General features: G+C 31.5%; 2 protein-coding genes across 6 annotated transcripts in view; one reads left to right on the plus strand and one right to left on the minus strand.

The window, feature by feature from the left end:
- The window catches only part of Rpn13 (regulatory particle non-ATPase 13), a 306,135-nt gene extending 289,998 nt beyond the window's left edge, over positions 1-16,137 (plus strand). Inside the window, exons 2-7 of one of the 4 annotated variants that reach the window (XM_085191007.1) lie at positions 12,036-12,072; positions 12,189-12,535; positions 12,747-12,961; positions 13,692-13,870; positions 14,701-14,948; positions 15,725-16,137. In XM_085191007.1, the coding sequence (XP_085047133.1) occupies positions 12,206-12,535; positions 12,747-12,961; positions 13,692-13,870; positions 14,701-14,948; positions 15,725-15,973 (1,221 nt within the window). In that variant the 5' untranslated portion in view covers positions 12,036-12,072; positions 12,189-12,205 and the 3' untranslated portion in view covers positions 15,974-16,137. Of the gene's footprint in view, positions 1-11,912; positions 12,073-12,188; positions 12,536-12,746; positions 12,962-13,691; positions 13,871-14,700; positions 14,949-15,724 lie in introns of those variants that run through there. The other 3 variants (XM_085191006.1, XM_085191010.1, XM_085191008.1) reach the window with 3 other exon arrangements.
- On the minus strand, positions 69-9,287 carry LOC146535594 (tumor protein D53 homolog). Of its 2 annotated transcripts, XM_085191011.1 has the most exons (6): positions 8,584-9,287; positions 7,879-8,039; positions 6,849-6,952; positions 6,583-6,642; positions 4,510-4,672; positions 69-2,026 (listed from the first exon to the last, which is right to left on the minus strand). In XM_085191011.1, the coding sequence occupies exons 1-6, from the start codon at positions 8,954-8,956 to the stop codon at positions 1,907-1,909; spliced, it is 981 nt and encodes a 326-aa protein (XP_085047137.1). In that variant the 5' UTR covers positions 8,957-9,287; the 3' UTR covers positions 69-1,906. The 2 variants fall into 2 exon arrangements, with proteins under 2 accessions (XP_085047137.1, XP_085047138.1); XM_085191012.1 differs by lacking the exon at positions 6,583-6,642 and having other exon boundaries at positions 8,584-9,284.
- Positions 16,138-16,563: the final 426 nt, after the last annotated feature.

The following is a 16,563-nucleotide window of genomic DNA, read 5'->3' on the forward strand; positions in this document are numbered from 1 at the left end:
ATAAATTCAGCAAAAAAGGAATATATAAGAATAGTTTACTTATGGAATTTTAAGAAAAAAATACACTGTATATTTAATACATAAATTTATTTATCATTTTATATGCATTTAATGTAAATAATGGGATTATTTAAAGGAAAGCTAAGCATCTTATAAAAATATTTTCTTTTGAACTGGACTCAACAGGCGTCAGCAAGTACATCATACAAAGTTCTCTCCTAATCGTTATATAAATTACAATTTCGTGGCTTCAACAAGTATATATTTTATATAAAAGTGCTCACCGCCAAGCAATTAAATATTTTCCCTTACATTTCATCCATTATTGGTGACCTTATATTCATTAAATATATTATGGAATGCTATTGAGAACCATATATTTAAAGAAGTGATACAATTCGATATTCATATTAGCACACAAAGCTCTTTAGCGTCTTCTTACATTAAAGTCCACGCCGCGCTCTACGACCAAAAGCAATATAAAGCAAATTATATTTTAAATCTAAACAAAATAATTTACTAATACTTTAATTTATCATCATTTTAAAATTTTTTATCCAAAATTTGTGCACAATTAAGTACTTTTAACACAAACTGTAAACAGACAACATGTAAGACCCTTAAACACAATAATCTTAAAATAAAAAGGCAATTACTGTGGGGTTTATCAATTGCTGTAATTTTTTTCTACTTTTTCTTTATTAATACAATATTTACGGTTAAAGATATTTCCGTTACAGACATAAGCCACATTGGTTATTAAATTTGGACATTTATTTTAATCATTTACATAATATTTTTTCTTTTCAGCGGATATCTTTTCATAATTTAGAAGTACTAACAGTGTGAATGATCGATTGTAATATTAGATTAATCAATTAATCATGTGCCGCTTCGTAAGAAAGTTCGAATAATATCTAACGGCACAAATTATTGCACTAATATTAATAACGTTTATTATTAACAGAGCATACTCTGGACACGAATGACTAATAGCCTTGCGTGTTACTATCACATCAACTTAAACATATAATTATATTTTTTAATTTTTTTTTTTCACTTAAATTGTTTTGATAAAATGAATCTTACTAATAGTTATCGATTTATTTTTTTTGTGACCAGATTGCTACAAGAAATTATTTAAATCATTTGAAATTAAATAGTTGATAATTATTATAATTTCGATAAAGTAATCTGATCACTTTTTTTTGTTCATAACTAAACAAAATAAGAAACAGCCTTAAAAATAGTGAAAAATCGCGGCGTGTGACACTGAACAGTGGCGGATTTTTAATATTCAAGGTCCAGTCAGGTTAATATCACATTTTAATTATTAATTTATTGTACAATACTGTTAATATTTGTATCAATGGTCCTGAGTCAATTGAATATAGTAAACAATTTATAAAATAAATATATCAATTAGATAGTCAAATGTGTTAATTAGTCGTTCATAAGCGAATGAAGTAATAGTGTATAGGGTAAACCAGAGTGTGATTGCCCACTTTTAGTGATTGCCTAAATTAAAAAAAATCTTAACTTACTTACTCTTTATGGTTCTTAGATTTTTTATAGTAAAATTAGAATTAACAGACCAACAGTGTTTATAAAATAATAATTGTGGATTTTTTATTTTAATAATGGCAATTTTATTTAAGAACTTACTTGAAATTTTACTCATGCCTTGAAAATTCAAAGTAAACGAATTTGTATTATATTTCACTATTTTCTTATTTTATATTTTCTTTATATTATTTCCGTTGACACCTTAAAGTGAATAAGTATTTAATAACTCGCATATACAATACGTTTATGATAATGACAATGCATTCATTCAAAATCCAAAAGTGGGCAATAGTAAAATGGTTTACCCTAGTGTAAATCCGCCACTAGAGGGTGTTGTCGTTTAAGGCAAGGGCTTGTTCTCGGGTATGGTGGGGGAGGCGGCGCCACTGGCCGCGCGGCTCGCGTCGCGCAGCGCCTCGTCGAAGCTCTGGGTAGAATTCGACCTTGACGCCACTTTACCCTGAAATGTTGAATGTAATAATTAGGTATTTTACTCTAAATAAGCGAATAATATATATATATATATATATACAGGGTGTCCCAGGAGCCAACGATAAAACGAAACCAGGTGATAGACAAAGTCGTGACAGTTATGAGAAAAATATGAAAAAAAATCTTTGTCGTGTATTTTTCATTTTATATTGATTTTAAAAAATATCGGTTGTAAACCTTGTGATGATTTTTAAGGTCCTGAGACTACAAATATTACTCTTTCTTCGTTTTTTTTCTGTAATGTAATCATGAATAACCCTTCTGTGAATTACAGTTTAAATTTTAAACATACCTGCATCAGTTTTCAATAAAATGTGGTGTTTTTGCCAAACATTAAGTTCAAAATAATTACTACACACAACTTTAACCGAGCGTACTGTAAAAAAAATGTACTACAATGTTTTTGCAAGTAATCTTAAAAGTTGGCGCATTTAATCTGGATTCCGAAATGGTACGACACTTGCTGGATTACTTCTTTGTTGAAGAGAGAAAAATCTAAATGTTGGCCGTCTAGGTATTTTTAAGACCACAATTTACAGGTAATACACGCCATTTCATCAATGAGAATGAATTAGATACAGACAATATCTTGCTCTTCCTAAGCACGAGTTATCAAGTTAACCTATGGTTAACAAGGAACGTGAAACAACGTGAATATTACTTAGTTTTAGGTACCACTTTAAAATAATATATATATATATATATATATATATATATATATATATATATATACTAGTGGACCCGAACGCGGCTACGCCCGCTTGAACTATATGAATATTTATTAAATATATTTATGAAATTATTTTCAGTTTTCAATAGAGAGATGCGTTAAAGCTCATTTTGGGTGACGTTTTCTAACAACAAACTGCAAATCGTTGCTTAGCAACGGCGGTTGTTATTAACATGGCGGAATAAATTGCATGTCAAATTAATAAATATTTTAATATATTGGTATATATCGAAAATATTACAAATATGAGAAAAAAAAGTATCCTATGTTCATCACGAGACCCTCAAGTATCTCTATATGAGTATTTTATCACAATTAAATTTGCGGTTTGGCCCTGTTTGCGTAAAAGACAGACAGACAGACAGACAGAGTTACTTTCGAATTTATAATATAGGTATGGATATAGAGTAGAATAGGTATCAAATAGAAACTAGAAATGGAGACGATCGACCGACATTGTATCATTTCTTATGTCTAATGCACTTTGTTATTGGCGTGACGTAAGTGCACTCAATGAACGATCCATAATATAAAAACCGCACGTAAGGTGTTGCGCACTAAATAATATATCCGTAAAAGCGTGCTTAATAAATATGCTAAATAAAATTACTTTTACTATTATTATTTAAATACATATTTTTATAGACGAAGAGAATTTTCAAATATCAACTTGACTCTTGTATTTCCCAGCCTAAGTAACGAGTAAAATGGCCTGAATGTAAGCATAAAATTTTAGATAATTTTACTCGCTTAAATCAAGTATATTTTCATAATATGAATAATCGTTTAGAAGTTTAAATACTTCATAATATTTTTATATTTAATTGCTGTAATCTAAGCTTAGATTAGAATCGAAATTCCGTGTGGAGGCAATTTAATATTTATGTTATATTGAAATAGTAATTTGCGTGGTCATTTTTAACGATGTAGAAGTTAACGAATTTCAGTGTGATTAAGCGTCTAGTTGCAATGAAATTAACTAAAACTAGAACGTTTATACTTCTCTGGATTAGCTTAAGAGTAAGGATTTTAAATATTTTTATAAATGTTATCTTCTATATATACAAATATTTACTTTATTAGAACAACATGCCGAAAATAAGTGGTTTTATAACATTTTATTTTAATAACTGTAGGTGATAACTATCCTAGTTTATGTAGTTCAGACAGAATTTGAAGGTCGTCTAGTAAAACTTAACATAATTGAGGAAGCCTTAGTGATGCATGGCACTATAGGTATTCCACTATAATTCGAAAGTTTGAAAAGTGTTTTCATCTATTTATATAATACGATATTTTTATATTTGTAGACTTACTTCTGACGAAGATTTAAGCTATCAAATTGTAGATACTAATAATTAAATTTTAATATAATTCAAAATTTATATCAAATAATATTTAAAAAAATCCATGATATTTTTTTGCTATTATTGCTTATTTATTGCTATTTTATATTATAAGAGATATGTAATAATAAAATTGAAATCGATCTCGATACAAAATGCGAAACAACCAAGCATAAAATTCGTTTTGATTGTGTTTTCCTTATTTTGTGTTCTGTAAGCAAAAGTTCACCTATATATTTGATCTTAATTTCAACTTGACACCATGCGATCTTGAGAAGAATGGTCTTAACAGTGGTCCTACGGACAATAAACTGATTCTAATAAGGGGTCCTTTTTTCTTTTGAGGTAAGGAAACCTAAAAAAAGAAGAACATACCTTAACATTCTCATATGCAGAACCGACCCTCTCCTCTATGGAGCGGAACGACTCGGAGTTGCGCATCTGTCCGAGCTTGGTGGACACGCCGGCGGTGATGCCGCCGAATATCGACGTCGTCTTCTCGGCGGTCGATTTTATCACAGACTCAGTTTTTTGGTATCTGTTTAGTAACCATAATGTTTTCTTATGCCTTAATTATAGTATCATTAGTCTAATAACATAAGCGAAGACTACACCACACTAGATGCAGTGTAGTATAGTTTCATTAATAGTGAAAATATAATATACTAGCGGCCCGCTCGCGGTTTCACCCGCGTGAACTATGTTATTATTAATTTCTGTCTCCATGACTACGTCCTAGTGACGTCTATGCAAAATTTGAGACTCCTAGCATTTGTAGTAACGAAGTTTCATACAAACTGTCAACCCCAAAAACAATCCCTTAGAAGTCGAATATTGCAAAGTCTTAGCGAGCACCTACGTCCTATAAGTAACTCCTATGCAAAATTTGAGATTCCTAGCACATGTAGTTTCTGAGATTTCGTGATGAGTGAGTGACCTTTTGATTTTATATATATAGATAACTAGCGGCCCGCTCGCGGTTTTACCCGCGTGAACTATGTTATTATTAATTTCTGTCTCCATGACTACGTCCTAGTGACGCTATGCAAAATTTAAGACTCCTAGCATTTGTAGTAACGAAGTTTCATACAAACTTTCGAGCCCAAAAACAACCCCTTAGAAGTCGAATATTGCAAATTCCCGTCTTAGCGAGCACCTACGTCCTAAAAGTAACTCCTATGCAAAATTTGGGATTCCTAGCACATGTAGTTTCTGAGATTTCGTGATGAGTGAGTGACCTTTCGATTTTATATATATAGATAGGATATGAGAATGAAACTTCAAGTATTTAACATATTACTACAATCACTTCAATTTATATAAATAGTTAAAATATTTATTTATCTATTAACATTACAACTTAAAACTACCAGCACCGAATTATCTAAATATGATATCGTTAGTTCAACATACGTAGGTAAGGTAGGTAGGTAAGTCACCCACTCCATGTCGATGAACATAATTCATCATATCAATTGTTATCAAATAAAACGTAGTTTTATATGTTAGTGGTGAATTAAAATTATGCGATTGTGCAATGTTGAGACGCCGGTTTTGTCCAATATGTACTACTAATATTATTTGATAATTATTTAATACAATAAAACATATAATATTGGCGTCTGTATATTAATCAATAATTTCATAAATATCATATTTTATGAACATAATGCCTATGGACTGACTGTATTTAGATATGTAGGTATGTAACATGAATGACGTCGATATTGATTTTTTTTTATTTAAATAAGGCCAAAGTAGGTACTTTTTGCCATTCGTATAAGACAGATAGTATTTTTGAGAAAGTTTTACAAAATTTAAAATAATATAAATGAGTGACGCGATATTTCAAAAATTATGTTATTTCTTTCGGGTTAGAACAATTTAACATTTTATTTATTCTACTACATAGGTACACTAAACGCCTATGCATATAATACAAATTGCACAAAAACTACGTACTACTGCCACCATACGTGCGCCACGTACCAACACTACTACAACCAACATGCTTTTTAAAGTAGGTACACTATGAAAGGTAATTAAAAAATCATCAACAAACGTACATAAAAGAAGTTTTAAATGTGAATAATATAATAAATAGCATCTGCTCTTTTCACAAAATCTTTTAACAAAAAAACAAGATTTGACGTAACTAATGAGAAGGCTGTGTTAGTCTTTTGGTTATGCTGTTGTGTCAATTAAAATGTAAGTATTGTCAATTGTATAAAGGAAAAAGTGGAGGCTAGAACGGTCTGCTGAGCAGAGTTAGAAATAAATTTTATAGCTATCTCAATATATGTATATTTAGAATATCCATATAATTAGTTTTTCTATTTGATAATAAAGAATTAATTCAAACGGTTCAAAAAGTTATAATTTTTAATAAGTATAATAAGTAATTATACATATACAAAAATTTTGAAATCACTGATACAATGTACTTACATTGGTGCTTCAGTGACAGCCTGTGTAAGCGCAGCCACGCGAGTTTCTATCGTTTGATAACTGTTATACAACAAATCAAAAAATCAACTGAAAGAAACTTTGCCGATTCTACCCTATAGTGATAAAGCACAAGCAAAATTAATACAGCGAGCGAAGCGAACCATAGCTCCTACACTAATGAGATACATGTTCTAACCCTCGAGAAAAATGATTTACTTAGAGAAAATATGAAAATAAAACACGCTCTTTGGATGACAATTACTTACACATGGCTCTCTTTAACGTTTTTCAAACCTTGATTCACATCTTCGGTTATTTCCTTCCAAACTGTGATGCCAAGTTTTCTCTTCAAATCGGAACTCTGCCTCATCTATGAAAGAGAATGACAAATATTTTTAGAGAAAGTACCTATATTGTATAAAATGACGACATCTATACTACTACTACATTTAGTGATACTACATTTAGTGTAGATTTTAAAATATATCTTAGTTTTCGTATAACACGTACGAATGATTAACAAGAACAGTAACAAGAATATTTAAAAACGAATAAAATTTATAAAACGTATAAATTCATATTTTTGTTTATTATTATATTGTAATATTTTAAAAAATCATCAATACAATTGACTTTGTATAATATCAATGTCGTGCACAAGAAATAACCATTTTCAATACAACGACCTTAGTAAGTATTTGCATGTTATATATATGTGTTTTGATTATACGTATTTTATGTATTTATTTTTATTATGAAATGACCGATCTTTCCTATTCTTATTATTGTATCAGCGAGCGCGTCAACTTGTTTTCTGTATCTAGCTGTATAATATAAATAACTGGTTTTCATCTATATTCAACGTTTTTAAAGCAACTTTATAGGTCGAAATATTAATTATATTTTAAATTGGCTATGCTTACTTAATAGTTATAAGTATATAACTAATTAAATAATTAATCTTATAAAATAATTCAAATTTATAATTCTTTCCCAATATACCAATATAATATAACATTATAATTAGTCAAGTTTAATTATCTATGTTACAAGAACAAAATAATAACAGCATAGCTGTGCCTTACACAATATGCAACTTTATTTTTTTTACACAACAACCGAAACTAACAATGCCTAATATGTATTAATTAAATAAAATAAAAAGTCATGAATTGAAGACTCTACTGTACTTAGTGTCGAAATAACATTTTTCAAAATTGGTTCAATAATTAAGTTTGTAATAAGTTTCTAAAGAAAGAAAGAACTTTTACCTTAAAAGAGTACTTAATCACTTACTTTGCTCTGCAAAACCGTACGAAGTGTAGCTATCTCGTCTTCAACACGAGCTAGTTCCCGGCTCCACTCGGCGCGAAGCTGTTCTGCCTGCTCCGGAGTTAGTCCAGCTAACTCGTCAGGGGTTGCATCGCCGGCTCCCGCTCCAGCCATCGCCTCTTCAGCTAATTATATTATTATATTTATAATTATTCATTTCTTGGAAATAAAAAAAGGTGAAACTATTTAAAATAAAATCTTTATCTATACAATAAATCGTTGTGTATAAGAATTCTCAGTATGGCAACTACATTTTAATGTAATTGAATCACAATACTTTTTTTTTTCTTGTGCCATAGGCAAAATATATTTTTGACCTTCAGAATCTGTGTGATTAAAATGCAGTTAATTGAACAATTCTTTCAAAAAATATAGTGATAATATAGAACTGTAATAATTTAGTTGAATTTAAGGTCAAAGCAGCTGCTTTTATTAAATTGCAAAATGTGCGTGTCCACATGTTAAGTAGGTCACACGTAACCATTATATATTTAAGTCAACCGCTAAGTTTTAACTGAAAGCAGACTTAATTCCAAATTTAAAACATAGCTCCGTTGTGCCGCTCACTTTTTTAGACATATAAAAAAATTGCAACATACTCTTAACTTGTAACTTAGCAATAAAAATACAAAGAACATTAACAATATCTTTATGAAACAAACAACGAACCTCCTGGAGTGATACCTAGAAACTTTTTATAGTTTTTGTGGCTAGAAACTTTAGCGAGGTAGGGTTTCGATAAGTCCTGAAATGTAACTCGAACTTCTCGCATTTTTTTCTTAAATATTCGCAGTCTGCGACGGCGATTGTCCATGTAAAATTCAGTTTCAATACAGAGAGCGGACTCGACAAGGTCAGGCAGTGTGCGCCAGTCGGCTTCGGTGTCATCCTGCGGCCAGCTGACCAAGTTCTCCAATTCATCTAGCTCGTCGACGGCCAAATCGAAACTTGGTGTGGAATCGTCATCTGGTGGCACGAAATACGGGTCCTCCATGTACTCCAAACTCGCTGGCCCCACGCTCGTCTGCGCACGGTCCGCCATTCCATATGAACACTTTGCTTCATCTGTCACAATTTTCTAACATATTTCTAATCAGAAAATGCAAACCTGGACAGCACACTTTTTGCAACTCCCAATACAATTTAAACATTGGTGACGAATAGTTAACACTTAATGCCAGAAAAACTCTGTGACCCGCTGTTTATACTCAGTTTATTACGAATCAATATTTATATTAAAATAATTTATATTTCAATGTACGTAATATATTTTTCATGGTGCACAATATATAAATGTTTTCGTTGCTTCCGCCACGTCGGGCCCCACTAGCACGACCACTCACGTTCGTTTCGCGCCGCTGCCTGAGTGCTCGTATTTGCCACTTTCACCGACAACTGGCAATATTAATTCATAATCTTGACCTCTAATCATGAGCATAACGAAACTAAATAAGATACATTAAATTTGTCTACTAATGGACTTAAAGAGACCATGTACGTCGTTTAGGTGGATTTGTGAAGGCCGGGAAGGAGGGCAAAGCGATGAAAAAAAAGCCGAGTTCGCCTCGTGCGTCTAAAGTTTATTGACAGCGCCCGCGGCGAGTGAACGGCGCGGGCGCTCAGAGCTGGTCCATCGACTTTGAATACAAGAGTTATTACGTCACCTTTGGCTGATGATAAAATGCAAAAAACGTTGCACAAATTTTGATGACTCATAGTTTAGTTGACCAGAAATGTATTACAAATATCAATTTTGTTTTTCATTTGACTTTCTATTTACTTTACATACATTCATATAAATTATAATAAATATAAGTAACTATATGTAATAAATAAAACCTCAATAAAATAAATTAAATAATACTTACCATGCAAATTACACAGGATGAAAATATTAATCACACACCATTATTTCAGTGGACTCAAATAGTTACAAGTATAAATATTCTACTTATAGTATTATTTATATTTAAAATAATTATAAAGGTAAAAAAGTTTGATTGGTTCTGTGGTTATATTATATAAAATTTGTTGACAAAGGTTAGGCTTTTAACATCATGTTATTTTGATGTACCTGTACCTGTGGTCAGAGTCACCTTGGGCATTAAGAAAGTGTTACGTGTCATACTCTACTCACAGAGCAAAGTTGCTGGTATAAATTAGATATAAATTTTTATTAAAAATAAATGGATTTTGTTAAGTCAAGTTATGGCATTATCCCCTGCAACATTGGCAAAATTGAGACAGCTCACTTACACTTCTTCACTTACTTTTATGTTCTAATTTTGAACTAAATATCTATCTGCTATCACAAATGCTATTGATTCATTCATTACATTTTTTTTATCAGCTTCATGCTGCATCTCACACTCAGAGGGAACCTAGCATCAATGTTTGTCAGAACGTCAAAACACTCTTATTACCCATTTTCCACCATATTCAGGAAGCATTGCGTGTTAAGAGGTGGAACTGAACACTAGAGCGAAGGAATAAAAATATAGATTTAAATAAATATATCATTTCCTTAAGCGGGAATCGAACACACAGCTAATTGTGTTTACAGTCACACATTTGTATCCCAGAGCCACGACCAGTCGTATTGTGAGGCCAGCCTCACAATACATATAAATGACAATTAATAGATATTTAATTGAGAATTTTTGTTAATACTATATAATTTTACATGATATTAAATTTAAATAAAAGTTCATTGTTTCAAATTTTAGGAAATAACAATAATAATATTTGATTATTGTTATACCAATTAGTTGTAGAATATAACTTGGTGATATAACAATATAACAATTTTATATAAAGCTTTGTTTGGCTGGTTTGCCTCTTACATATTTTTTCATATATCAAAGACCAAGTAAAAATTTGTTATTCAGTTTCCAGCTTTGTGTTAAGGGATTAAATGGCATTCAATTATGATATATTTTTAATAAAGAGAGATAGGAGCCAATTAAATTCATTATTATTTTATCACAATAATAAAATTTTACATACTTTCTTGTACAATTGTAGAAAGTAATAAAACTATTTTTGTAAAATAATAAAGTCTCAAAATGTTATATTTTAGAGTAATAATTCCACAAATGTTTGATTGTTGGCACATTTTATATTCCATGATAAATGTCCATTAAGTGATTTATAGTAAGCAGTAAATAAAAACTACTGACCTGTTTGAACACCGCTCATTTTGATAATAGAGGTATACAAGAATTCAGTCTTGAGTATAAATTAAATAAATATGTCAAGTAATTTCTTATTGGATAAAGATATTAATTTATCTAGTCAGACTAAATTCAACAGCGAACGCCTTCAATAAAGCTAAGTTTTCTTTTTTCTTTAAATTCACTGAGAAGTGAGAAAAAACTAACAAAGCAGATAAAAATAAAATACGTAATGTAATGTGGCAGGTATGCGTTCACAACACAATAGCCAATAAATTTGAGTTACTTTTAAAGATTCTATTCACGCGTCTACAACTGAAAGTAAGGAAACATCAAATTTAATTAAGTTAACTATTTATTTGCATAACATATGCAAATTTAAAAAATTATAGCAAGTTAAAGTATTACTCGATTTATTAATTCAATATAAACCCAATAAACAATAAAAGTACTCTAGATTCCGGTATAGACTATAAAAGTATGTTTTAAATATGCAGTTCAGTTACTCAATGTATTGTCATTGTTAGTCAACATAGTTATTTTAAATGAAATCATAAATTTTTAAATAAATAGAAGTAGTTTAGGAATAACCGCTTATTATAGTAACTATATTCAGATATTCAGTTTTTTCTATATAACCAATTTCAAACAGTTACACCAATGTCACATCATGTACAGCGGTCCTTAATTAATTTTTGTTATTCGATATATTGTATATTTATTATAATTCTCAAAATATGTATATCAATATACTACAAAATATATAAAACACTAAGAATATAAACAGTTTTTTTAAATCGGTAATATTTATTATCTTGCTTAAAAGCCTCTTAATCAAAGCGAAATCTATTAAAAAATTATATATTCCAAATTTGTCACATCATTTGTGGCTTGGGTGTTTTCCATTGTGTCATCCATTGTAAATGTCAACGCATTATTATAATCCTCAATCCTCATTATTTTTGAAATTTGCGCTGTAATTTGAGTAAGTTATGTTAAATAAACGAAGAAATATTTATTTAATCTCGTTAAATGCAATTAACGACTTTTATTATAGTATACGTGTTAATTTATGTTATTAATAGATTATTACTTTTATAGAATACTTTGTAACCACAATGTCTGCAACAGCATTATTTGGTAATACATCAGGATTGGGAGGTAGTTCAGGGGGCAACAAACATTTAGTTGAATTTAGAGCTGGGAGAATGACACTAAAAGGACGCATGGTGCATCCAGATAAAAGGAAGGGTTTATTGTATGTATATCAGGGCGAGGACTCTCTAATGCATTTTTGTTGGAAAGATCGTACTACGGGAGAAGTTGAAGATGATCTTCTAATATTTCCTGATGATTGTGAGTTTGTCCGTGTTAATGAATGTACAACGGGTAGGGTTTATGTACTCAAATTTAAATCGTTTGCGAAGAAATATTTCTTTTGGATGCAGGTAAGAAATAATAAAATGGGTTGGCATATTTTTGAATTATATATTCATTATAAATATCTTACACACATCTTACAACATGGCACTATTTATATATTTTTTTGTTAAATTTGTACCAACTTAGCTTTTAAACTTGGATGAGTATATATATTTAGGTATATCCAAAAAATCATTAGATGTTAGTTTGTTATATTAAATTAATAATATATTATAGGAACCAAAAACTGAAAAGGATGATGATTATTGTCGTCGTATAAATGAAGCTTTGAACAACCCTCCCACATCAGGAGGTAGAGGCGGAGGTGGAAGTGGGGGCCAAGATGGTGAACTCCAAAACTTGCTAAATAACATGTCCCAACAACAGTTGATGCAATTATTTGGAGGTGTTGGGCAAATTGGTGGCTTGTCATCTCTGCTTGGCACTATGGGGTATGTACACATCACTCATGACAACAACTGCAATATTTGCAAAAAAAATGTGCACTATTGCACTAAATGTGTGTTATAATTCCAGAAAGGATACTTCATAGTTCATACCACCATAGTGATGGTTGTAGGTTGTGTTCATCTTATGACAAAATATGTAGGTATATTATTCAAATTCTCAAATCTAGCATATCTATCTAACAAAACTCTGGCTGGTCTGGTATACCAGTGTATACCCACTTTATATATATGATACAGTGATGCCAAGCTCATATATTGAATATTATACACACCCTGTCTTCACAATATCCATAATTTGTCCTCCTTTTTCCTTATAGCTAATATTTATTAAATGTTATAGATGATACCTATAACTAAATCTTTGGCTTCTCTTTCTCCATATAGACTTAATCATTTATAACTCCATTATAACAGCTATGTGTGTGATAGGTGGGTTCAATAGGCACCAAAAAATAGTTTTAACCTTTGGACTGTAGCAGGACTCAAACCCATACCAGAAAAGCTTTCTCTATTGCCAAATTATAAATCTTTGGTTAGTGGAAATTTGTATGTTGTGTTTTCAAAACTTTTTTCATCAAATCAGCTTCACATAGTATTTGATGAATAACACTAAACTGACAATATTGTGTATCATAGTTACAAAATTATAAATTTATCTAAATGTATTTTTCTAAGTATTTTTACTTTATCATTAGTTATGTCTATTTAACAGTAACAACAGCAGTACAACAAGCAGCCGTCCGTCCGCCAACAGCGGAGCCAGCTCTCGCGCGGCGAGCGCCCCTCGCACGACTACAGCGGAGGCCGCGCGCACCCCAGCCCGCCCTAGATACGCACCAGCACCTACTGCTACTCCACCGAATACGGCTACAGCTGCTGCACCTACTGCCGGTAATATGGAGTTTTTTGCCCTTGGACCTATTTGTTTTTTTTTTTAGCTTCACACCATTTCCCGCTTATAGCAAGGTGACAGAAGGAGTGTTAATATATTCTATTCCGAACTTTCTGCCTAAATTTCGGGACATTTCATTGTAAGTAGCAAAACTTATTACTGCACTTTGTTGTGTGACCAGAGTGAGGAAATGAAAATAAATAAATTGTCCAAGTGGGAATGAACCTACCAATCAACCAATTTAAAGTCGGACAAAATTATATTTGTTTCATTTGTCAGTAAAAAACATAAAAAATAAATGAGATTGTTATTAAATTACAAATATCATCAAAAAATTTACTATGATCATTAATCATATATATTATGATCAATATGCAAACTATAAATATAAGAGAAAACTCATGTATGTTACATTGTTATTAGTTAAAATTCTGGTAAACTATTTTGTAACTATTATTTATGTTATTTGATATGAGTTTTCTATTGTATTGAAGTATAATATGTTCACTGCAAACAAGGAGGCTCATGGCACTGTTCAGTGTGCATGTGTATGAATAAATGAATCATATAAAAACAAATACAGCAATATCCAATTATTTTTCAATATTCTTACATAATTAAGTGGTTATTTATTTTCTGATACTATATATTTTTTGTAAGAATTCAATTATTATCTAATAAGATTTGTTCAAAAGTGGTAGATATTATTACGAAAACATATTTTATTTAATTTCCCAGATATTGATCTAAATTGATTTGATTTAATTTTATATTGATTTAAAGAGAGATTGCTTTATTTGCTTGTATATGATTCAAATGGTTGTTACAGGCGGTCAAATCTTCCTATCAGATTTGCAGCGCTACTTCTCGGGGCTGGGCAATGCGCCAGCGGAAGGCGAGGGCGCTGCAGGCGGAGCACAACCGCGCGTGGACCTCGGCGCGGCCCTGGCCACGCCTGAGGTGATGTCCACGGCCAGTGCGCCGCCGCACGCGCAGCGTTTGACGCCGCATCTGCCTCCCGCACCTACCTCGCAGGACGATGTAAGGACCACACTGCTCTCTCCGCAGTTCGCCCAGGTGAACCCTCAACCGTACGAGGTGGACCGAGTAGGTCGCTGGCGGGGGCCTTGTCGCACGGTTCACACGGCTTGTTGTTTAACAGTAAATAAATGTTTTCAAATGTTTATTTAACTGATTTGATTTTATTTTTTTGTCTTATTTTGTTTTTAACTCTGCTAAATAATGCCCTGTGAACCGCGTTGTTCTTTGGTTGACGCTTTATATAATATGCATGCTTCGGGTCTTCGAAAGTGATTGGATTAAAAATATTTTTTTTTATTCTTCTCATACTCTGAAGAACATTATGACTGTCGTAGACTGGTGGGTTTTCGCGGGTTTTTATATGTTGGTATTTTTGAGAAAATTTCCCAATGATCTTAATTGTTTTCAATCTTCATCTCAAAAATTGTTGCGCCGTAGTGGGCAGTTCAGGGGCACAAGCGTGAGACTGTAATGCGACAGTGATTTAGATTTCCACTCGGGGGAATAAATTATTTTTAGCGCGCGGTTTAATTCCGCCACTCAACACGCAATGTTTTCGGCGGAACAATACGCCGATTTTTTGGGAACGGAGCTAACACTACCTCCGTTCCTTCTGCCTATCCTGCTATATGCGGGATACAGCGTGAAGTTAAAAAAATAAATAAATAAAACTAGATAATATGTATAATAGTTGTTTGTAATACACATAATATTAACTATTACGTACTATAAAATATTTTTTAAAATTAATTTAATAATATCAAATTAAAAAATCTTGTTTCGTAGACATGTCAACATAAAATATATTTCAGGCTGCCAACCAGTTTTCGTCAGCTCTAACCTCTGGACAAATGGGCCCTGTCATGTCTCAGTTCGGACTGACCTCCGAAGTAACGTCTGCTGCGAACACCGGGGACATGCAAGCGTTTTTCAAAGCATTGGAAAGTGCCTCGTCCAGCTCCGACTCTAGTAAGGCTCAGGACGAACAAAAAAAGGACAAAAAACAGCCAGATGATAAAAATGACAAAAAAGATGAGGATGCTGGAATGTCCTTAGATTAATTTGTGTATATATATTTTTTGCTATTCGACTTCTGTGCAGTTTCTTATACTATTACTATAATATATATTAATCGTTTGTTCTTATTGCTAAATAATATTTTCTTTTTCATTTATGTAATTAGTTTATATATAACATGTTTGCTACATAAATTGATAATATCGGGTATTTTATACACTTGCTTGAAAAGTGGATGTATTTCATTCATTTTATATCTGTTGCATGAGAAATACAGGTGCAAAATGTTTTAATTATATGAGACCATGGAAATGTGTTAGATTTTTTCTTGGAAATATTAAAATCATTCAAAAAAAATTAAAGGAGTTTTAATTTTTCTTTTTATGACCATGTGCTAAGTATTATTTATGAATTTTTAAATATTTTACTACTTTAATTTTCGTATTAACATAAACAACATGGAAAAAGATAAATCAGAAATAATTTATTACAACTTTACAGGCAACACTTTTTGGAATAAAATGATGCTGTATTTGATTCGTGTTTTAAAAAGCGTAGTCATAGTCCATCATTCGTAATAAGTGTTAATGGGTACGGTTGACATCGACGGCGACCGTCGGTACGGTAGCTCAGG

Source organism: Heliconius melpomene, chromosome 10, assembly GCF_056956725.1.
Source record: "Heliconius melpomene rosina isolate 202511_hmr_F chromosome 10, ASM5695672v1, whole genome shotgun sequence".
NCBI classification, from domain to species: Eukaryota; Metazoa; Arthropoda; class Insecta; order Lepidoptera; family Nymphalidae; genus Heliconius; species Heliconius melpomene.